Source organism: Macrotis lagotis, chromosome X (genome assembly GCF_037893015.1).
Source record: "Macrotis lagotis isolate mMagLag1 chromosome X, bilby.v1.9.chrom.fasta, whole genome shotgun sequence".
Lineage (NCBI taxonomy): Eukaryota > Metazoa > Chordata > Mammalia > Peramelemorphia > Peramelidae > Macrotis > Macrotis lagotis.
This window is the reverse complement of record NC_133666.1, coordinates 44,480,993-44,505,765: the sequence shown is the minus strand read 5'-3', so window position 1 is coordinate 44,505,765 and position 24,773 is coordinate 44,480,993. Positions and strand designations below refer to the sequence as shown.

At 40.7% G+C, this 24,773-nt stretch overlaps 1 protein-coding gene across 3 annotated transcripts in view; it reads right to left on the bottom strand.

The window, feature by feature from the left end:
• MTMR1 (myotubularin related protein 1) overlaps positions 1–24,773 on the bottom strand; it is a 71,547-nt gene that overhangs the window by 7,002 nt on the left and 39,772 nt on the right. For all 3 annotated transcript variants that reach the window (XM_074200614.1, XM_074200616.1, XM_074200617.1), the window contains 5 exons: positions 23,618–23,803; positions 19,725–19,931; positions 18,822–18,914; positions 14,912–15,025; positions 4,093–4,269 (listed from right to left, as the gene is read on the bottom strand). In XM_074200614.1, the coding sequence (XP_074056715.1) occupies positions 4,093–4,269; positions 14,912–15,025; positions 18,822–18,914; positions 19,725–19,931; positions 23,618–23,803 (777 nt within the window). The remainder of the gene's footprint in view (positions 1–4,092; positions 4,270–14,911; positions 15,026–18,821; positions 18,915–19,724; positions 19,932–23,617; positions 23,804–24,773) is intronic.

The window sequence follows — 24,773 nt, the reverse complement described above, 5'->3', positions numbered from 1 at the left end:
CATGGGGCCAACCAAAGATTCCTGAGGCACTCCACTGGGGACATTATAATGTTCAAGCTGATATCAAATAATTAATGACTATTTTTTTGGGTCTGGGCATCCAACCAGTCTGAATATATGTAAATCAATCCCATATCATCAACTTGTCTTGGAAAAACAGCATGTAACACTTTATTTAGATAAATATTTTGCTGTAATCTGGGTAAACTATATCTACAGCATTACTCTGATTTATCAGTCTAGTAACCCCATCAAAAAAGAAAATAAGGTCAGGAAAACTTCTCAGTAGGTAGTAGATTAACTTCTGAAAGCTCTTCAATGACTGACGCAGCTAGATGCCTCAGAGCACTGGCCTTGAAGTCAGGAGGACTGGAGTTTGAATCCAGTCTCAGACACTTGACACTAACTAGCTGTGTGACCTTGGGCAAGTCTCTTAACACTGACACTGCCTCACATCTGGGGCCACCTCCAGTTGTCCTGATTCATACCTGGCCACTGGACTCCTATGGCTCTGGAGAAGAAAGTGAGGCTGGTGACTCAGCCCAGCCCCCCTCACTCCAATCCAATTCATATGCTTGTCATGGTCTCACCTCCCTGATGTCCTTTCAGAATGAAGGATAAATATCACTGGATGACCATTTGTCATGTATGTTTTTAGTGCTGTCTGATATGTATGTATATATGAGCATATACATATACACCTATCTAGGCTTAGTACTGGTGACCTTCATGACACTGAGAACGTTCTAGGAATAATACGACATTTTTCATAGAATTCTACAGCTATCCAGAATATTCCATAAGGAAATCGATCACTTGGAGACATTAGGAAGCCAACCTTTACATCTTTGCAACTTCCACCCACAGCTCCTATAGCTGTTTGCTAGGGGGTCTAAACAAACAGGTATAAGAATCTTTTTCACATGGAGACTTCAAAGTACTTGAAAAAGTACTGATCTTTCTGAATATTCTTTCCCCAGGATAGCTTCAGTTTCTTCATCTGATCCTCCTATGACATGATCTCAAGGCCACTCACTGCCCTGGCTGCCCTCCTCCGAATATTTGAAGAGTTCGATGTATCAGCCTTCCTTTCTGCCCATTCTCAACAGAATTGTCCATTTGAGGAGTCACCAAAAAAAAAGTATTTTTAAGGGGAGGCACAAGTTGCTGCCTTTCATCTGAAATCAACTTGGGTTTATATCATATCTGTTTCTCCGGTAGAAACCACAGACCACAAAGGAGCAACTCCTGAATTCACCACTTGATTTAGATTACATAGACAGTTCTATCAAGTTTCTACTATGATTTAAAAAGACAACATTTTCCACCATAGCTTCTTAACAGGGAATGCAACTGAATCTACTCTAATTCAAATACATTTTGTTAAATTAAGTTTCAAATTCCATGCTCAATAACTGAAATAATTGAATGGTGATTTATATCACCATTATTGAGAAAGTCAAAAAGTTTGTGAAAAACTTAACAATAATGACTTAAAAGCTATGACAAAGAAAGGAGAACTAAAACCAAGTTATCTTTTCACCCAGTGATCTTTTCCTCCTATGAATGCAGCAGTGACATTCAGTGGTTTCAGTTGTGTCTGATTCTGGGACCTCATTTGGGGTTTTTTGGCAAAATATTGGGGTGGTTTGCCATTTGCGTCTCCAGTTCATTTTACAAATGAGGAAACAGAGGCAAACAGGGTGAGGTGACTTGCCCAGGGCAAAGCATCTGAGGTCAAATTTGAACTCAGATCTTCCTGATACTATACCCATCACCCCTTACATGCACAAACCACTTTACTGGCAGTTTGCATACAGTCTTTATCACATGGTATTTTGTTATTTCCATGCACATCTTTTTGTCTTTCTTCTTTGACTTGTGTTTGCATCCCCAATACTTAGTACAATGTCCAGCACACAGACTGGCAGCTCCTGGAAGGCAGAAAACAATGTATCTCTTGCCCTCCAAAGGGTCTAGCCAAGGGCCAGCTAGGTGGCGCAGTGGATAGTGCACTGGCCCTGGAGTCAGGAGGACCTGAGTTCAAATCCGGCCTCAGACACTTAATAATTGCCCAGCTGTGTGACCTTGGGCAAATCACTTAACCCCATTGCTTTGCAAAAGAAAAAAATGAGAACAAATACTGTCCAATTAAAAGTCACAATTTTGACTTAAGGTAAGAACTACTGACGTTGCAAAATGAAAAATGGATAAATGAGCTGATTGGATCATAACCATTTATTAATAAAACTTAAAATAACTGCTACAGTAAGAACAAGAGAAACCTAGAAATGGCTTCAGTGTTAGCAAATACTTGATTTTTTTTGCCACATATTCCAATATGGTAGCTAGATGGCACAGTGGCTAGGGTATGGGGCCTGGAGCCAGTAAATTCAGCCTTAGAAATTTACTAGCTGTATAACCCTGGACAAGTCACTTCAACAATCTCAAGAATCTCCTTTAAATGCCAGTATTCCTGTGGAGATGCTATAGGACTGCTAATAGGCTAGCACAATCTGCAACTGATTGGAGTCACCCAAAGAGTAATACAGTGGTTCATAATAAGAGTAATTAGATTGCAATATATTACCAACAAAGAATTATGGGCAAAAAAAGTGCCATAAGTGATATCAAAAGAGACAAATGCCAAGAAAAGGAGAAAGGCTGACCATGAGATGAGAGTGAGGGATAATCAACTACCTTGATGTTCCACTGGTGTCCGAATAATGTGAAAGCACCTAAAGGATGATCTGGAGCAATTTAGAGGATTAAGAAGAAGATATGGACAAGAGCAATGCAGAATAAAAAGGCAGGACACTGATGAAATCACACACTGGTGACCCTGGGCAAGTCACTTATCCCTGTGTGTTTCAGTTTCCTCATCTGTAAAATGAACTGGAAAAAGAAATGATAAAACCACCCAAGTATCTCTGCCAAAAAAACTCCAAATGGAATCATGAGGAGTCAGAAATGACAAACGATTGGACAATAACCTCCAAAAAGATACTGATATATTTTCCATATCATGGAAACTGAAGGCCATGTGAAGGGAAAGATGTAAGTAAATTAACTTGTTTATATAGGCAATGGTATTAGAAATTCAATTTATTATCTTATTGTTCTCCCCCCACATAAAAATGGAGATAAGAAAAAAAAACCCTGTGTTATGCTTTTAGCATGGGCATGGCATCCAACTGTCAGGAGACAAATAACCAGAACAAGTTCACCCTTATTGAATTTATTTGTAATCTGTTACCCTGGGGCAAATTTTAAGTGGATGAGGGAAGAAATATCTTCCAAGATTTTTTTTTTTAGGTTTTTGCAAGGCAAGGGGGTTAAGTGGCTTACCCAAGGCCACACAGCTAGGTAATTAGTGTCTGAGGCCGAATTTGAACTCAGGTACTCCTGACTCCAGGGCCCGTGCTCTATCCACTGTGCCACCTAGCTGCCCCCAAGATTCCTTAAACGCAAATATGTATTCCGTGAATCAAAAATGTACTGTCACATTTACAAATTATTTGCACAAACCTGTCAAAACATCTCAAATGTAGCTGTTTCTTTTCATGCTGTCCTTTGTATACAGATAGGCATATTTGAAGTACTCAAATGTTTTACATATTTTTCTCCCTTCACCTCCTCTAATGGACAACATGATATAAAGCAACACCACCAAGGCTCCAATATAGTTCTTAGTAAGTGATGGATACAACTTCTTATAGCTTGTAGAGAGGAAGGAGGAGGCTTGGATGAGATAATGGAAAAAACTAAATACCTAAGTACAATAATTTCCAAAAAAGCTAACAGAGTAATAAAGAACCCTGTGAAACTACTGAAGAACAAGACACTCACAGCTACTGAAAATGGCAGCAATGTTGAGATTAGAAGATCAAGTGTGAGTTTGTACCTATGAGGAAAGATTTTATCAAGATCCAGGGAAGAAATAAAAGATCACTTAAAAATGAGAGAAGAGAAACAAATTTTCACCATCATCATAAGGTAAATTTATCATACATACATACTCGTCCATATTATTTTTACTGGAAGGCAAGAGAAATGTTTTTGTCTTTTAAATAAACAAAACATGCAAAATACCTGAGGTCTCATTCGTGGATTCCATCGGACATAATAATTTACCCACAATTCCAAATGATTCAGACTAGCGACAGGATATAAAATGTGATTTTCATAATTCACATAGAAGGGATTTGAAAACTCATCCAGTTGGCTGTTGATATAAGACCACAAAGATAGAGTTTTTGTATTCACACCCTAGAAAGATAAATAAAAAAAATCAATTTTTCTTCTAACATTTTCATGATATGCACAAGAATTACTAGTTTTATTGAATAAGAAAGGAACAATGAAATAAATTAACATCTCTACTAATCATATGATAATTCAAGTGTGTAACATGGGCACTGGGGAGAAAAAACTCAACATACTGCCTTAGAACTTACATTCTAATGGAGGGCAGGGAATGAGGAGCAAGTTAAAGAGTGAGAGGCTGAAATAAATCAATTGGGAGGTAGGAGGAGAGTTGAACATTAAAACTAGTGATTTTAAAGACATGGAGGTGAGAAAAGACTGCCTATTTGAAGTAAGGTTAGGTTATGTACAGGCCCAGAGACAGAATATCAAAGCCAGTAGGTCCATTTGGCTGAACGTGTAGAGCACATACAGGGTAATTTATTGTACGAAGGGATATGTATCAAAACATATAAATGCAGGTGGGGAGCCAGATTTTAGGAACCTTTCAGTGAGAGACTAAAGAGTTTATGTTTTTATCTCAGACACAAAAAAGAGCCAATGACAATTTTGAAGCAGTGAAGTGGCCAAGAATTGCAGATAGTTAAAATTTGGGAGGGACCTGCACAGCCATGTAGTTCAACTCATACATACTCAAAGGAATTCCCACTATCAATACTGGACAAGTGATCATTGAAATTCTACTGAAAGTTTGCAGGTAAAATTACCAGGAGAGTAGAGGTGTGTGTGGGGGAGTCCCACCCTCTCCTACAATAGGCTATTCTATTGGGTGAAATCTCATAATTAGGAATTTTTTACCTGAAAGCAAGTCTCAGCTTCCATTTATTTATTTATTTGTTTGTTTGTTTGTTTGTTTATTTATGGCATTTTGTTAGGCATTGAAGTTAAGTGACTTGCCCAAAGTCACACAAGCCAGGTAATTATCTTATTACTTTTTTTATACATGAAATTCGATCTTTATTCTCTACTTCAAAAAAGGTGTATATTAATACCACTTCTTCAGCCAGGTAATTATAAAGTGTCTGAGGCTACATTTAAATCAGGTCCTCCTGACTCCAGGGCCAGTGCTCTGTCCACTGCACCACTTAGCTGCCCCTCAGTCTTCCCTTTTGCAACTTCCAATCATTGCTCTCGGTTCTGTTCTCTGGAACCAAATGGAACAATTCTTAACCCTTTCTCACATGACAGTCTTTCAGCTTCTTGAATATGTCACAGTCTTTTCTTCTCCAAGCTAACCATTTTCTCATTTTTTCCAACCAATTCTAATGTGTCTCAACACCCTTCACCATCCCAGAGGTTTGCCTTTGTACATTCACCACCTAATCAATATCATTCCTCAACTTTGGTGGTCAAAACCAAGTACAACACTCTGAGGCAAAGGAGAGAGACGGTCTATCACCCCCTTATGCCTGCAGCCCAAGATCACACTGACTGTTATGCTACTAGAACACACTGCTGACTCATATTGACACTGCAGTCCACTACAACTCTACTTTTTATAGCTATTGCTAACCATGTTTTATTTATAAAGCTGATGCTTTTGAATTTGTGACTGGCTGGGCCTGGAGTCTGGGAGAAGGAAAAGGAGGATGATTATGAAATTGTAAATTTAGGTGACCGAAAAGATAGAGGTGTCCTCAACCGAAAAAGGGAAGATAGGTAGAGGGGTGGGTTTTAGGGGGGGGAGATAATAAATTCCATTTTGTGTATGTTGAATTTGCAAAACACCTACAAAACATCTTAGGAATGTTAATCTGGTGGTTGTGTGGAGGTCTAGAAAAGAGATAAGTTTAAGCAAGGAGAACAATAAGGAGGCAATTCTAATAGCCTCAGTGAGAAGTGATTTGGGCCAGTAAGGTGGCCATGGTCAACTGAAAGGAGAAAAGGGGACAGATACAAAAGATGTTGTGGAGGTTGGATTGCTAAGATTTGGCAAGTTATTGGGAGTGGAATGGACATTAAGGGAGAGGGAAGGGTACTGAATACTTGCAAAATATCTGCCTAGACATGATTCAAATCTGGGCTGAAATAAAAGGACAAGAGACCTGGTTCCTGACCTTACAGAAGCTTAAAGGCAGGTAGGCATCAATGTAAGAACATGTGTTTTAGAGCTGAAAGGGATTTAGAGAAGGTTGGAAGCTTGAATTTGGCCATCTTTGACTCTTCCATCTACATCACCTACTATCATCAGTTGCCAAGTGCCATATTTTCTTTTTTTTCCCCTTAAAATATTTTTAAATTTATTTTTCTAACTACATGCAGCAGTAGTTTTCAACAATCATTTTTTGGGCACAGTTCTGAGTTTTTTGGATTTTTCTCCCTCCCTCTCCCCTCCCTTGATAGAAAGCAATCTAATAAAGGCTCTACCTGTATCACCATGCTAAACATAGATCCATATGGTATTTGGGTGAAATCTCATGATTAGGAATGATCAGGAATTTTTTCCCTGATAGCAGTCTCAACTTTCACGTCATTTATTTATTTACGGAATTTTGTTAGGCACTGAAGTTAAGTGACTTGCCCAAAGTCACACAGCCAGGTAATTATTTTATTATTTTTTTTTATACATGAAATTCAACCTTTATTCTCTATTTCAAAAAGGGTGCACGTTAACACCACTTCTTCAGCTAAGTAATTATTAAGTGGTAATATATTTTCCATCACAAGTCTTTTTTTTTTTTTTTTAGATTTTTTGCAAGGCAAATGGGGTTAAGTGGCTTGCCCAAGGCCACACAGCTAGGTAATTATTAAGTGTCTGAGACGGGATTTGAACCCAGGTACTCCTGACTCCAGGGCCGGTGCTCTATCCACTGCACCTACACCACCTAGCCTCCCCTCATCACAAGTCTTTTACAATTATCTTTGACTATTGCCAAGTACTGTCTTTTCTACCTCCATGTTGTCTCTGACATTCATTCTCTTTTTTCCACTTACATGGCCACTATTCTAAATCAAGTTCTCATCATCACTTGCCTATGTTTTATGGAGAGTAGGCTGGGCCTGGAGTCTGGAAGACTAATCTGGCTTCAGACACTTTCTAGCTGTGTGACCCTGGGCAACTCAGTTTGCCTCAGTTTCCTCATTTACAAAACAAGTCAGAGAAGGAAAGGTAAACCACTCCAGGCTCTTTGCCATGAAAAGCCCAACAGGGGTCATGAAGAGTTGGACACAACTGAAACAACTAAACAACAACAATAGACCTCTTTGTCTCCAGTCTCCCTACTATAATCCATCCCCCACACAGCTGTCAAAATAATCTCCCTGAGGCACAGACTCAACCATATCGCTCTCCCACTCAACACCTTCCAGGGATTCCCTAGTGTTGCTGCAAAAAGCCTTAGAACATGTTCCAAACCTTATACAATCTGGCTCACATCTAACTTCTCAGATTTATTTAACATTAATTCTTCTTCACTCACTTCATGTTTCAGCCAAAGAGGACAATTAGCTGACTCCCTAAATCACCTGCCAAGGCCCTTGGCCTGGAATACATTCTCCTGACTTCTGCCTTTCAGGTTCCTTTGGTTAGTCGTCTTTGATTTTTTTCTCTCCTCAAATCTCCCTAGTCTCTTCTCTTTTGTCCCGATGACTTTCAAAATTGCATTACATTTGGGTATAGGAGAAATAGCACAGGGGAGCTGACAAAGCAGTGGACTTGCTAATAGGAAATTGGGGACTTTTGGAAGCCTGCTTTGGATACTCACTAAACTGTGTGAACCTAGGCAATTCATTTAACTGCTCTGGGTCTCAATTTCCATGTCTACAAAAATGAAAGTGCCGAACTCCAGGACTTTGAAGGCCCTTTCCAGTTCCAACGCTGTGATTTTTCATTTTTGGCTTGGCATGCTGAGTGCCCAGGATATTGTACTGTAAACAAATGTTTATTGAATTTACCTGAAGGGACATTAGAGATGAGCAGGTCCATTTTAGAGATGAGGAAATAAGGGCCAGAGAGCTCAAATGACTTGTGCATGGATCACACATGTCTAAGAAGGAGGGTAGGGATTTGAACTCAGGTCTTCTGACTCTATGACTTTAGTGCTCTACTCAATAAATGGTCAAAAAAATAATACAAGAGCTAGGCTGGGAATCAACATATTATTTACCACAATTTAAAGGTTTTGGTGTCTTTGCTCTTGGGTTAAGGTGAAATGGAAGGATGAAGAGAATCTTACATTACGGGAAGTGGGGGGTGGCTAGGTGGTGCAGTGGATAAAGCAACCAGCACTGGCTCTGGAGTCAGAAGTACCTGGGTTCATATCTGATCTCAGACACTTAGTAATTACCTAGCTGTGTGGTCATGGACAAGCCACTTAACCCCATCTGCCTTGTAAAAACCATTATGGGAAGTGGAAATCCATATGGAAGGGCTGCAAAAGTTTTCACTAGTCAGGTCAAATGCATTTAATTTAACAAATCTTTATGCAACCCATATTGCTTACAAGGCTAGATGATAAATGATCCCTACTTTGCAAGAAAATGTTATTTGGAAATATTGTTTGCACTGAATTCAAGGAAAACATATCACAATTGGTTAACATGGGCTCACAAACATTTTCTTTCTTTCTTTTCTTTTTTTTTTTTTTAGGTTTTCTTGCAAGGCAAATGGGGTTAAGCGGCTTGCCCAAGGCCACACAGGTAATTACAAAGTGTCTGAGGCAGAATTTGAACTCAGGTACTCCTGAATCCAGGGAAGGTGCTCTAATCCACTGAGCCATTTAGCCGCCTGAACATTTTATTTTTTAAAAAATGCAAAAAAACAACCATAAAATAATTTGTAAACTTGATATGCTGTTTTAAAAAAATGATGCACAAGTTACCATTAAAAGGCAGATGAAGGAAAATAAAAACTAAAATATTCAAAAGTAAAAATAAAAAAATCAAGTAGTTTCAGTGAATATATTTGGGGTTAACTGACTACTCATTTAAGAGCCACATATAAAAGCATTTTCATGTTTTGGCGTTCCCTTAGAAATTACATTTAATAAAACAACAACAATCAACACAAAACCATTCATTCTATGCTTCAGAAGTTTGAGTTTCTCTGGCTTTATTTTTAGATTTCGGATGCCCTTTTCAGTGGGAGCATCTGTCTCTAGTAGGGCGATGTCATAAATTACACGGTGAAGGAGTCTGACCACACTGTGTGTCACTTTACAAAGCCAGTTTGTAACCATGAGAGTAATAAGCAAATATTCAGCTCCCCCTAGTGGGATCTCAGAGGACTTTTTTTTAGAGAGAACTTAACAGAATTGTCCAACGAGTGACAAACTCCTCTGGACAAGCCACCTTGAATCTCACATAAAGGGATTGAGTTATCAAAACACCAAAGCATTGTTACGGGCAACTTGATCTGTGCATGGCATTAGACAAAACTTCAGATCTGTCCAAAGGAAAAAGGAAACTAGGACGCTGGAACTCTCAAAGACAATACAGTTAGTTTATCATTACAAAAATGAAAATGTCTGTATCTTAACCAAATCATGACTTTGCAGTTCTTGGAATATGAAAACATTCTCACCACATTTCCTTTAAAGATTAATAAAATTCTCAGCATATACACTCACAAAATCACCAAACCTTATACGCCACTTAAGTCAAAAAATACTAGAACAAGGATCCATTATAATGGCTATAACAGCATATCCAGTGACCAGAGTCAGAAGCCCCGCTGCCTGTCTCCTCCCCTCTTTTCAGAGTTCTGGAAACACAGCAAATATTTCATACTTGATCAAAGTGTTCATCAATTTTTAATGGCCCGCTTGTTTTGAAACTCTACTTCTTGTTATTTGGGGGGGGGTAGAGGGCTATATTGGCAAAGTAAAGGGACGAAAAAAACCAAACTAGATACTACAATCTTTTTTAAACCTGCCACTACTGATGCCTTTCCACTGCCTACAGGATGAAATCCAAACTGCTTAAGCAGGCAATTAAGACCGTCAATAATCTGGTTTAAGTTAATTTTCCTGCCTCAGACACTCCCCTTCATTATTCTATGTTTCAGTCTCTCCAAACTCCATGGGAATCATCCCTCATTCACTCCTTTCCTCCTCTTATCTTTTTTGTGGTTCAGTGCAGGTCTCATCTACTCTAGGAAATCATTCCTATGTACTCTACAATGGTCATGCTTTTCCTTCAAATGATCTTACACTGAGACTTAGAGCCTGTCTGACAGAAGAATCTAAGCTCCAGAGCAGGGGATTGTTTCATTTTAATAGTGTCTTAGGGTTTGCAAAGCACTTGACTAATATTTCATTTTTTTCCTCATAACCCTGGAAGGTAGGTACTATTATTAGCCCTATTGTACAAATGAGGAAACTGAGGCAGACAGAGGTAAAGGGACTCATCAAGGCCCCACAGCTAGGAAGCATCTGAAGCTGGATTTGAACTCAGTCTTTATCCATTGGGCCACCTAGCTGCCTCTGTAGCTCCTGGAGAGAGTAGATGAATCACTGATCCTTAGAGGCATGAGGAGCAGAAGCTGCTCGCTGTCATTGCCCCTCTAGGCTCTGCTGCTGACTTTTCAGATTTTGCTAGCATGCTTCAGCTGCTGATTCCCACTGGGTCTTCCTTCAGTGCCAGGGTTCTGCAAACCCTTAAATATCTTGATTGAGCCAATCCTCTCCTCCCACTGTGACTTCCTCTAGGGGCCTTCATTTTGGGGAGCTAGTCTACTTTTATTCCTCTTCTGGCTCGGCCTCTGGTTTTGCCAATTTTGACACTTCAACTGCCCCACTGCTTTTCAGCTCCCTACTGAGTTATCATTTTGCATTAGAACATAAGCTCCTTGGAGCTAGGAATTGTCGGTCTGTCTGACTTTTTGCTTGGATAAATGCTGGCTGCCCTGCCTTGGCATGACAAGAGCCCCAAAGCTCAGCACAGTATTTGATGCATTGAATTCACCCTTTACTCCTAGTTCATAACTGATATTCTTTGAATATTTCCCAGTTTATCTGGGTTCTTCCTAAAATATGGCATCCAGCAAATATATTTTGTTTTTGCAAGGCAATGGGTTTAAGTGACTTGCCCAAGACCACACAGCTAGGTAATTATCAAGTGTCTGAGGTCACATTTGAACTCAGGTACTCCTGACTCCAGGGCCGGTGCTCTATCCACTGCGCCACCTAGCTGTCCCTAGCAAATATGTTCTGACCAGGTCAAAGGGCAGAGGGTATATTCACTCCTTTACAATTTAGGTGATCATCTTTGAGAGATGCTGTAAACAAAAAGTTCATCACCCAACCACATCATGATGAAGCTCTCTAATCATAACCCTCTAACCCTCAGACAGAGTCAATTAGTGACCATTTCATCTTAATTACCTATTAAATAACTAATAGTTCTGCTCATGTGGTCTTTGGGAAAAAAAAAAACAGGGTCCTGGGGCAGCTAGGTGGCGCAGTGGATAGAGCACCGGCCCTGGAGTCAAGAGTTCAAATCCAGTCTCAGACACATAATGATGACCTAGCTGTGCGGCCTTGGGCAAGCCACTTAACCCCATTGCCTTGCAAAAAACCTAACCCCCCCCCCCCCAAAAAAAAATCAGGACCTCTTTCCATGCAAAGCATCAGATTTTAAGTTTAATCGGGGAAAAATATTTCTATTGTAAAGTATGGTAGACTTTTCCCTATGATTGGTCATAGATTTCTGGGCAAAGTTCAATGATACCCTGCCAATAATGCCATATCAGAGGGCAATTTCAAAGGATATCAAAAAGAGAATCCAAAATCAAATCCAATGCAGGCCACATCATTCATAGGAGAAGATAACTCAACTGAATTTGACACTGACCAAGCATCTGTTAGGTGAAACACAAAAATAAAAAATAGTCTCTGCCTCCCAAGATCTCACATTCCAAAGGAGTGGGGGAAAAGGGCAAACATGGACATGCTAAATCCACACAAAGTAGTCAGATCTCTACTGAAAGAATAATAGCAAGGCTCCTCAGTGCCCACACACTGCCAAGACAGGTGAAATGGCTGCTGCTCTCTATCAGGTTGACTTTTACCCAGGGTCTCAAGCTGACAGTTAAGACACTTGTCCAGCACTTCAGAAGATTTTGGGAAGGTTTTGCTGCAGAGGATGACAAGATTATTTTAACTCTTTTGGTTGTAATAGAAAGATGAAAGCCCCCCCTCAAGCTTTTAATAATTTCAGAAGCAGAGAATCTCAGAGTGGAAAAAAAACCTAAAAAACATCTACTTCAACCCAGACTTGAAAAAGAATTCCTCTCTGCAAAATTCTCACCAAGTCTTTGGAGTTCTTTAATGGGAGGGAACTAATCTGATGGTTTCTAAAGGCGACCCATTTAATTTCAGGATGGTTTTAATTGTCAGCAAGTTTTGTGTTTTGCCCTGATCTCAAATCTAAATTTGCCTCTGCAACTTCTGCTTACATTCCTAGTTGTGACCTCTGATGCCAAAGAGAAGAAGGCTAATGCCTTTTTCATATAACAGCCCTTCAAATACTTAAAGAACAGCCATTTGGGGAGGCTAGGTGGCACAGTGAATACAGCACCGGCCCTGGAGTCAGGAGTACCTGATTTCAAATCAGGCCTCAGACACTTAATAATAACCTAGCTGTGTGGCCTTGCCAAAAAAAAAAAAAAAGAAAGAAAAAAAGAATAGCCATCATAAGTCTCAAGTCTTTTCTTCACCTGGCTTATTCCCTTCAACCAACTCTCCGAAGGCACAATCTTAAGGCCCTTCATTATCCTGGTTACCCTCTTTGGATGTTTCCCAGTTTCCTAAAGTGTGGTACATAGAATCATCACAACAAACAACATGGCCTGACCAGGATCACAGACAATGAGGCTATCATCTAACCACTAGCAGACCCTATGCCCCTCTCGATGAAGCCTACGATTGTATTAGTTTTCTTGACTGACACAACAAACATGCTAGAGACTCAAGGTGAACTTGCTCTTGAGAAAACTCCTTCCTCTTTATCCCACTGGGGAATACTTTCTACTTCAATAATTTTTACTTCATCAATGATAAGGTACTTATCCTTTCCCTGAACCTTTTGAAATCCTATTTTCCCAAAATGCAGACTGCAAGCCAGGGTATACCTGGCTTTCCTTACCCTTTGGGTTTTACCATTCTTTTTCCCAAAGGAAGAACAAAGGAGTTAGTAATTAGATTGTGTGTGTGTGTGTGTGTGTGTGAAATGAAGTATTTAACTGACTACAGACAAATTTTGACTGTATTATAATAAGTCTTTTAATGAAATTAGAGATCACTGATTGCTCTGACTAGTCAAAGACACAGCGATTAAATCAGAATTTATACTGATAAATATTCTGTTCTCATCTTGTTTCTCTAGTAGCACTGTGCTAGTGGCAATTCAGAGGAATGTGAAGCAGTTTGTGGTTTATTGTACAGCCCATTTCTTCACACCCCAAAAGAAAATAAATTAATATATACCTATCTTTGAAATGTTTTAGATTTGTTTTGACCTTATCTGACACTTCACCAAACAAAATGCTGAAAAGCTTTGCCGATCATTATTTTTAACATTACTTAAGTGACTTCTGTAGAGGATAAGGATTTAAGAGTAAACAAGGGAGCAGCTACAGCATGTCATACTAACTACAACGACAGCCATAAGCCCCCCCCTTTTTTTTTTTTTATCAATGAACTGGATACTAAAGGCTCTGAAAGAACATCAAGGATATTCAATGCTAATGATTCAATGATTTATTTGACATTTCAGGAGAGTATGAGAATTAACTTTCTTTTTTTTTTCTTTTAGGTTTTTGCAAGACAAACGGGGTTAAGTGGTTTGCCCAAGGCCACACAGCTAGGTAATTATTAAGTGTCAGGGACCGGATTTGAATTCAGGTACTCCTGACTCCGGGCCTGGTGCTCTATCCATTGCGCCACCTAGCTGCCCTTGGAGAATTAACTTTCTTTACAGGAGAGTTTGTCTTGAAATCTATAGCTTCCTCTTATGCTTATGCCCCTATTTTTTTTTTTTATTCAGTTGTGTTTTTAGTCTTGTCCAACTATCTGTGACCCCCATCTATGAGTTTCTTGGCAGAGATACTGGACTGGTTTGCTATTTCCTTCTCCAGCTCAAATTACAGATGAGGAAACTGAGACAAGCAGAGTTAAGTGACCTGCCTAGAGTCACAGATTTGAACTCTGAAGGAATCATCTTCCTGACCCAAAGGTGCCACCTAGCCATTCCTCACTTAAAATAGTCACTCTGAATTCAGGAGGATTATTCATTTAATTTAAGAAAATCCCTATTTTTCTCTCCTTCCCCTAGGTTAGGTCACTTCTATGATTAGAAAACAATCAGAGAAGGACTAGGAGATGACATGCAACTCCTCACGATATTTGCCAGATTCAATGACAAAGGAGGTTAAACTATTGGCCATGCAGGTTCTTGGGTAATCCATCCATTTCACTTATTCATGTACCTTTCTGCTAAGTGCCACCCGTGGAGCCTTTGTGCCTTTGAAAACACAAAACCCTAAAATCATACAAAAGCCTGTTAGGGTCAGTTGCTTCAACCTTTCCATTTAGTGATGAAGAAACTAGGGCCCACTCTTGACTTTTATTCTCGACATTAACCTACTAGACTATAAAACCATCTGGATGAACATCATAGATATAAAACAGAAGTAGAGTATATTTACCTCTTTTAACCGTTGCTGTTCACAGTTGCACAAAAAAGTCCCAAAGAGGCAACTGTAAAGGTGATCCAAGATGGTAATTAAGAAGAGCTCATTGAATTCAAATGCTGATGGAAACTAAAAAAAAGATGAAGAAACATTTAGTCTAGATTTCAAACACAGTCTAAAAACACAGTCATATCAGCTATAAACACACTTAGCCATAACTTAGCATCTGACCAAAGATGAACAGATGATGACTGTTTGGCAAGAGAAAGTAAAAACCTTTTATCCATCCAACTCTGTTGGCTTTTTTTCCCCAAGGCAATGGGGTTAAGTGGCTTGCCCAAGGCCACACGGCTAGGTAATTATTAAATGTCTGAGGTTGGATTTGAACCCAGGGACTCTTGACTCCAAGGTTGGTGCTCTATCCACTGCGCCACCTAGCGGCCCCTCTGTTGGCTTTTGACAATTTTTATTTGCATGGCAATGGAGTTAAGCAACTTGTCCAAGGTCACAAAGCTAGGTAGTTATTAAGTGTCTGAGACTGGATTTGAACTCAGGTCCTCCTGACTGCAGGGCTAGTGCTCTATCCATGGCACCACCTAGTTGCCCCAGCTTTTGGCAATTTTAACAAAGAATGGGAAAGTAGGTTAGGGCTTGCTGATAACTTTAAACAAAGAAAAGATTCCAGAGCATGAAAAGATTTTGTTTAAAACCTCCCAAGCAACAGAGAAATGTATTAGTCAGGATTAATGATAGAGCAGACTGAGAAGTATACTTGGCCAACCTGCTGCTGTCTGATTTGCTTGGGCTGATACAGTGCTCTATGGCTTTGGCACTGGAATTGCACTCTAATATTGATTTTTGCCACTGTCATCTGTTATTGCTTTATGGGGATTTGAGTTAATTCTTACATCGTGCAGATAGACCTGTCCTTATTTTCCTCCAGTTGGGAGCTAGCAGATGTTCCATGTTTGAACAGTCTAGCAACTAGTGTTTTTGTGTTAACCAGATACACAAAGATCACAGCAGTTCAAGAAAGGCTGCCTCTACTATTCAATCTCTGTCAAACAGCCTCTCATTTGGAAGGCTCCTCAGAGGTCATCTAGCCTGATCCATGTCTGAACAGAAATCTCTCTCAACAACTTCTCAGACAAGTGGTCATCCAGCCTCAGCTTGAAGACCTCCAGTGATGCTATTTTGCGACTCATTATTAACACAAAGAATACTAGGCACAACAAATAGCATCCAGTTGGGGTTTTGCTACAGCAGAGGTGGCAGGATGAGACTTCTCTCCCTAAAGAGCAGGTGGTTGAAGAAAAATGTTGCTTAGGTAATTTTTGGAGGGCATGTTGCCTTGCTCTGAAGGGTAAGTCCTGCTATTTCCCTTTCCAGGGGCCTTTATCCTTTGGATCCTGGCTTGTGCCTTTTCTGTGTATTATTGAGTACCCAGGCACTTGTAATTAATACTATGTTGCTTTGCAAAAACCCTTTAGTAATATAAAGAAATGGAAAGTAAGTTAAAACAATGGGCCTGGGAGTCCCAGTAGTTGGTCATTGTTTTCTCCTCTGCTCTCTCCCCTTGAAAGTTGTTTGAGATTTATTTAAAAGCACCTGACAACAACAGTCACTATATTTTCAAGGATAAAACAAAAGCCCAAGTCAGAAGTATATATTGTATTTGTGTAAATTAGTAAGGTTCTCTTAAATTATGGCGGAAAAATATGTTTTCTCAGCCTCTCTACACCCTTTATGAAAAAGGGACTCCATGAGCATCGTTCCATATTCAAGTTACCTGGAAATTTCTGATGATTTACTCCATGACTTAGCATGGCTCAGGTTTTCCTGAGTACAGCAATTAAATGAAAAACTAAGACCCTGTGGCAGAGAGGCTGGAAAGGAAGCTTGGGGTCAGGAAGAACCATTTCAAGTCGTACCTCTTAACAGGTCCTGGATGTGTGACCTTGGGGAAGTCACTGAACCTCTCAGGGCTCCAGCTCTGAAATCACATTTTTTTCGGATCCAGAAAATCCAGAAAAATCACATTTTTTTCATTAGTGTACACTTTACCTTGCATAACTCATTTGAGTCAATTGCATATATACATAACATTTAAGAAGCAATTGTTCTGTTACTCCATAGTGTACCAAAAGTCTTAGTGAACTTTTAAGCTTTAAGAGTGTTAAACAGTCTTAAGTGAAACAAATCTTAAAAGCTGAAAAATTGTACATATTTTCATATAGGGCATCTGGATTTAAAAATCAGTTAATGACAATTTTTAAAAATTATATTCTTATTGTAACTATCATTAAGAACAAATGAATGAGTGTAAAACCAATATAGTCTATGTTGAATTGTCCGGTTCTTTGTCCATTACTGAACTGATGAAGTCATGGAAAATCTGGCTTGAACCACCAAGGGTAGTTCAGTGTAGATACCTACAACCCCTAAATTTGAAGTTAGCTGTATTTTCTCCCTGGTGATGTCTAGACACTAATGAAGATATTCTTTACACTATTTTTGAACAGCAGACACTGACATATTACAAACAAGAACCTGGCCAGGTGATGTGGGGTAAAGAAAAGAGAGTGAAGGGTAAATAGAGGACCGTGAAGATATCTCCTTCAACCTCCGCATCTGACAAGCGAAAAGCTGAGACTTATTAATGCATACTTGGCTCTGAATTTTGAAGACTTTTCCTCTGGTTGATCTCATCATGCCTGCCTGGACTGGTTCTCTACCTTCTCCTTCTGCTGCTCTTCTAATATATATCATTTCTAGTATATAATCTGGGAAATCAAATAACTAAGTTTATCAGAGTGGTACATAAAGGAAGAGAAAGTTGTTCTGAGGGAAGCATTTGTTTTATGAACAAAGTATATGAAATACGTGAATTGGATTTTCTTCTCCAGAGGCAGATCTTTGCTGACTTCGGAGTTCTTGGCAATATTACATAGTAGGCTGCCAGAGAAGTAACCTCTGGATAAATGAGTTTGTCCTGTAATTTTATTACTTTTATTTTTCACAGATCTAATTCAGTAGAGGGATTCAGTAAATTCATACAAACAGAGGTTTCCTCTTCTTAAGCCAGGGCAATAAAGAGGATTAGAAGGCAACCTGAGGGTGCAAAAGGGGTTGGGGAAGGTCACTGCTAAATGCATACTGGTCTTTGAAGTTAGCAGTATTGCCACTAAGCAAAGATACCAAAGAGGTCAAAAGACAGAAGGAACAGACTCATTTGTATCCAAATGTTTACAGAAGCACTTTCTGTGGTAGCAAAGAACTGGAAACAATGTGGTAGCCTACCAATTAGGAAATGGTTGATATGAATATGATGCTCCTGGAAATGAATAGGAAGAATTCAGAGCCTTGGGAAGCATTATTTGAATCGATGCAAAGGGAAGTTAGTAGATCCAGGAAAATAGTTCACAAGAAACCACAATAATATGATAGAAAATAACTCAGAAAGAGAAAAATGATCAAAGTTATAAGCAACTATGGCTCCAAGAGAATGATAAAGCAGGTGATCCCCATCTGTTGGCAGAAAAGGTACAAAAGATGACACACATTCTCTGACAGTGCTATGTTGAAATACAATCAAAGTGATTAAAACAGCATCAAAAATTCCAGTCTTTCCATCAAAGAATACATAATGGTCATCTTAATTCCATCTGAGAACGTCACTGAAAATATAGCAAAACTTCAACTTCCTTATAAATTTAATCAAAAGACAAGATATACTTGCACAATACTGTCTTCTTTTCTTTTGGCAAGACAATGGGGTGAAGTGACTTGCCCAAGGCCACACAACTAGGTAATCATTAAATGTATGAGCCCGGATTTGAACTCAGGTACTCCTGACTCCAGGGCCGGTGCTCTATCCACTCCTACACCTAGGGGCCAACTGCATGACACTTTCAAAGTCTCTTACCTGTTTTGTCATTTGCCAGACACAATCAATAAACTGAAGAAATATTGGAGACCTATCAGCATCTGCATGGTTGTCATCACCATGGCCCACTCTCTTTAAGAAAAAGAAAAGAAAAAAAGGATAAAGCTATACATCCTAATGCATAATGAAAGTAAGCAAGAAAATAAATTTTATGGCTTCTTATTTGGGGACTTTTCCAGTCTCTCTATTGCGCCCTTACATAATGATGTTTTGTCATTTTCTTTTTTCTTTTTGCAAGGGAATGGGGTTAAGTGACTTGCCCAAGGTCACACAGCTAAGTAATCATTAAATGTCTGAGAGCAGATTTGAACTCAGGTCCTCTTGACTTCAGGGCTGGTGCTCTATTCACTGCGCCATCTAGCTGCCCTTGTTTTGTCACTTTCTTTCACATAACTGAGGTTATTAAAGAAATATGCATGTGATGAGCAAACTTAATGATTTAAAAAATGTTTTTAAGCCCAGCTATCTGCACAGGACATGCATTGAGGTCCTTGATTTACATGGACCTCGGCAGTTCATTACACAGCACAAAGTAACTATTTGAAAAACTTTTAAAAGTGTCTTCTCTTCTCAGCAGCACTGACAACCTGAAAGAAACTCACTGTTCTCTCGTTTTTAACTAAAATGGAAAATGTCCCTTTTCAGTATATTCTGAAGGAAAGCCCAGGACATACTAATTGCAAAGATCTAGTTGGTTCCTGGATATTCATTTAGGAGTCAGCTATAATTGAAATGGGGACACAGAAGGAGAGTATAAAAATATCCCATCAGGAACACTATGAATTTTGCATTTCATGTTATTCTATTATAGTAACCAACCATCCCTAGTATAGAACAGAAAATATTTAAGGTGATGACATCACAGCTAACCAATCGGCTTACCAATGCAAACCTGTGCCCAAAGCTGGTCCATTCTTTTTCTACAAGGGCCTCAAATCCTTGAATGGTGCGGTAGTAGCTGTCCAACATAAGCATAGCCAGAGACGTGAGCTGTGCTGTTCGATCCCAGCCATCACTACAATGTATCACCACAGAAGTTTTTCCAGATTCTATTTTATCAGCAATTCTTACTGCCCCAGCAAGAAGCATCTTCAGAAAAAAAAGCAGACATTTTCAAAACCTTTTAATAAAAAACGTTTCACATCCAGGTTAATAGGACAGCAAGTATTCTAAACCTTCTCTTCACTCCTCTAGCCAAGCCATTTGCACCAGCTCCTTTTCTAATTCCTCTAAACATAGAGCTTCATCTAATGCTTCAATGAAAGAACTGAATTCATTTGATGGAATTCCTTTTTCTAATTCTTAGGTTTTTTAGTTTTTTTTTTTTGCAAGGCACCTGGGGTTAAGTGGTTTGCCCAATTACCCAGCTAGGTAATTATTAAGTGTCTATGAGGATTTGAACACAACTACTCCTGACTCCAGGGCCAGTGCTCTATCCACTGTGCCACCTAGCCACCCCTCTAATTCTTAATCATTCCTATTCTTTCCCCCCTTTTTCTCTTCTAATCATGATGATTTCCCTTGTGCCTTGAGCTGATCCTCTTCTATCTCCCTTAAGAGGTTACCCCCTCTCCTAATTTTTCAGTCTCTCATCTTTCTCCAATACTCTCCTGCAAAGGAAGCTTCAGCAGCTGCCTCTTGTTTGACCCTTAGTCTTTCTCAATCTGGCTCCTGCCTAGGCTTCTAGATTGATTGAACCTTATTCCTTTTCTCCACTAAGGGTTGTATGCTTCTGTGAACTCTTAGTTCCCTTCCAGGCTTAGTCAAGGTAAGTCCTTCTAGAGTTACCCTAACTTATTACTGTTCCATTCACTCCCCAAATTACTCTTATTATGCCCTGCAGGTCTATATCTCTAAACATGTTCTAACCTCTCCATAGAATGCAAGAGCCCTTAGATGAGGACCTGTCTTACTTTGGTATCGTCAGCGCCACAGAACTTTAAAGTTTTCTTTGAGCTTTATATACATTCTTTCTTTCTTTCTTTTTTTTTTTAGATTTTTCAAGGCAATGGGGTTAAGTGGCTTGCCCAAGGCCACACAGCTAGGTAATTATTAAGTGTCTGAGAATGGATTTGAACTCAGGCTCCTGACTCCAAGGCCAGTGCTCTATCCACTGCGCCACCTAGCCGCCCGAGCTTTATATACATTCTTATCTGAATATGTTTGCAACCCTGTGACAAAGCTAGTATAGATATCATCTTTATTTTACAAAGAAGGAAACTGAGGCTAGTAATTTGTTCACGTTTGCCAAATAGCTCTGAAGTAGCAGAGAATCTTCGAACCCAAGTCTCTCCTGTCTAATTCCAACACTACCCACAATGCCACTCTGCCTTGGAGAAGAAGTCAAAGGACATATTCACTAAGAATTCATTATCAATTAAAGAGCATATAGAATCTTAGCATCGTAACGGGCTTTAATGCACAGGCTGACCCTTCCCCAAATGACTGGCCAACTTCTCTATCCAAATATCTTTAGTAAAGGGAGCAGACATTCTGGTTTTGAGCAGCTTCATCTTCTTAATCAAGATATTGAATGTAAAGCTGACTCCCTTTACTGTTCATCTATTACTCAGTGTCTTTTTCTCAGAGATAAGCAAAATAAATCTCTTCACAGTAATTTTTTGATCTCTAAAGGTAGCTTACTGTGCTCTCCTCAAGTCCTATGTTGTCCAAGCTGGACATTCCCAATGCCTTAAACAACAAATGAATGTTCTTCAAGGGCAGGTACTGTTTCCTTTGTCTCCTCAGCAGATAGCGGACATGTGGCACACAGTAGGTACTTAATGAAAAGTGGGGGAGGATCCCTCACATGGCATGGTCAGGAGTCCACTTACCATCCCTCCTCTCCCTGCTCTCAAGGGTTTTTTCCTGGCTTATTGTCATTTTGGGAATGAGGTACATTCTAGGGTAATCTGAGAGGCACAAACAACAATCTAGCTTGCTACTACCTTTCTGACATGGGATGCTAGGCTTGTGATCACAGGGTTTTTCTTGGCAGCCACTGATGACTCTTCTAATTCAGTATTAAACCCTTGGATCCTTTTCACCCTAAGTGCTATCTAGTCATGTGTCTCCTGTCCTTGTACAGCTGATTTTTTAAAAAAAATCTAACACACACACAACTTATGTTTCCTTTTGCTAGATTAAAACTCATGTTCCTTGAGGATAAACCTGTTTCCTTTCTGTCTTTGTATCACTAGTGCCTCATAGGGGATGGAGGAAACTTTTTCCTGACAAAGCTGGGAGGGTTGCGGGGGAGAGGGAGAGGGAGAGGGAGAGGGAGAGGGAGAGGGAGAGGGAGAGGGAGAGGGAGAGGGAGAGGGAGAGGGAGAGGGAGAGGGAGAGGGAGAGGGAGAGGGAGAGGGAGAGGGAGAGGGAGACGGAGAGGGAGACGGAGAGGGAGACGGAGAGGGAGACGGAGAGGGAGACGGAGAGGGAGACGGAGAGGGAGACGGAGAGGGAGACGGAGAGGGAGACGGAGAGGGAGACGGAGAGGGAGACGGAGAGGGAGACGGAGAGGGAGACGGAGAGGGAGACGGAGAGGGAGACGGAGAGGGAGACGGAGAGGGAGACGGAGAGGGAGACGGAGAGGGAGACGGAGAGGGAGACGGAGAGGGAGACGGAGAGGGAGACGGAGAGGGAGACGGAGAGGGAGACGGAGAGGGAGACGGAGAGGGAGACGGAGAGGGAGACGGAGAGGGAGACGGAGAGGGAGACGGAGAGGGAGACGGAGAGGGAGACGGAGAGGGAGACGGAGAGGGAGACGGAGAGGGAGACGGAGAGGGAGACGGAGAGGGAGACGGAGAGGGAGACGGAGAGGGAGACGGAGAGGGAGACGGAGAGGGAGACGGAGAGGGAGACGGAGAGGGAGACGGAGAGAGGAGACGGAGAGGGAGACGGAGAGGGAGACGGAGAGGGAGACGGAGAGGGAGACGGAGAGGGAGACGGGAGAGGGAGACGGAGAGGGAGACGGAGAGGGAGACGGGAGAGGGAGACGGAGAGGGAGACGGAGAGGGAGACGGAGAGGGAGACGGAGAGGGAGAGGGAGAGGGAGAGGGAGAGGGAGAGGGAGAGGGAGAGGGAGAGGGAGAGGGAGAGGGAGAGGGAGAGGGAGAGGGAGAGGGAGAGGGAGAGGGAGAGGGAGAGGGAGAGGGAGAGGGAGAGGGAGAGGGAGAGGGAGAGGGAGAGGGAGAGGGAGAGGGAGAGGGAGAGGGAGAGGGAGAGGGAGAGGGAGAGGGAGAGGGAGAGGGAGAGGGAGAGGGAGAGGGAGAGGGAGAGGGAGAGGGAGAGGGAGAGGGAGAGGGAGAGGGAGAGGGAGAGGGAGAGGGAGAGGGAGAGGGAGAGGAGAGGGAGACGGAGAGGGAGACGGAGACGGAGACGGAGACGGAGACGGAGACGGAGACGGAGAGGGAGACGGAGAGGGAGACGGAGAGGGAGACGGAGAGGGAGACGGAGAGGGAGAGGGAGAGGGAGAGGGAGAGGGAGAGGGAGAGCACTTGAATACTGGTTAAGCTACTTATACTCCAAGTCAGTTAATGACTCTGAATCTCAATATGTAAGGTAATTTTTCACTCTGAACCCATGTCCTTATTTAACTGACATCCTTGTTCTGAAGTACCACTTCTCAACACCTCTTCTTCCTTCACCCCCAGGACATATCAAGATTTCTGAACTGAAGGAAACAAGAGACACATTCATCTGTATGATAAATGCAAATATAGCTTTGTTACAATCACACGTTTTAATAGCACAGTTAGGAGACAGAAGCTCTTTACCCTTATATATTCCAACCAATGTGTTGCATCCACGTTGGACAGCCATTTGGCTTCATCAATGGAAGGATAAACAATTTCTTTCAGTTTACGTAATGATTCTCTCATCACATGAATATTGTGAATTTCCAAAAATATCAGCTCAGCATTTGGATAGGCACTTTCACTTTCATATCCTCCACCCTTTGCCTGTATAAAATAAACAAACATGTTGGTGGATTATCTAAACTCTCATTTCTGTACAGAAAAAAATATTAAAAATATTAAAGTTATTCAGAGAAACAATAAATGGAACCTTACATCCTACCAAGGTTTGTTTTTTTAAAAAAAAGTAGTATCAGGTGTTCTTTTTTCAATTCATTCAACATTTATTAAGCTCCTACTGTGTTCCACGCCCTATGCAAAGTGCTAAAAAGACAAATTTGTAAGAGGGACAGTTTCTGTCCTGAAGAAACTTACAGTCTAAATGGGGGGAAAGACAAAACACCAGAAGAAGGTTGAAAACTGGGGGAGACACCAAATGCTGGACCCAAGTGGGGCATTATTGCTCCATGGAATGGAAGTCAAGCCTAGCAGCCTCTAGAAAGGCCATGAGCCCTCTCTAAAGAAAGACATTTGGAAGAGTTTAGTACTCTATCCTCTAGCCCTCGAATCAGAGGGGATAGGAGGCTAAGGTGGGTGGGATAACATAAAATCTCCAAACTCAAGTCATTTTTCAAAGGGATGAGATTTCAGGGGACCAATTTATCCTTGCAAAGAGGGGAGATGGCATGTTGTCCTATGAAGTAGAAGCCAGGTAGAGATGCTAATGGAAAATGGAACTTCTTTATGAAGAACCCCATGCTGACAGTGTTAGATCTGTGGTTTTCCGGACAAAGAAAGGCTAAAGTCACCTTCAAATCCAGGTCAAACCACAATATGGCAGCCATATGAAATTTCTTCAGGGTAAAAAAGAATTCCAAGCTCCAGTCAATGACACAGATTTCACAGAGTTAGTTTATTGAACATATTTTTAAAAAAGAAAATATCCTAGTACAACAAAATTATCTGGAGAACATTTGGGGGATTTTTTTGGGAACTAAAATGTAACTGTATTTTCTAATTATAGACTTCTTTCTATAACATATCTGTGAAAAAAGGAGTCTAGAAATAACTTTTG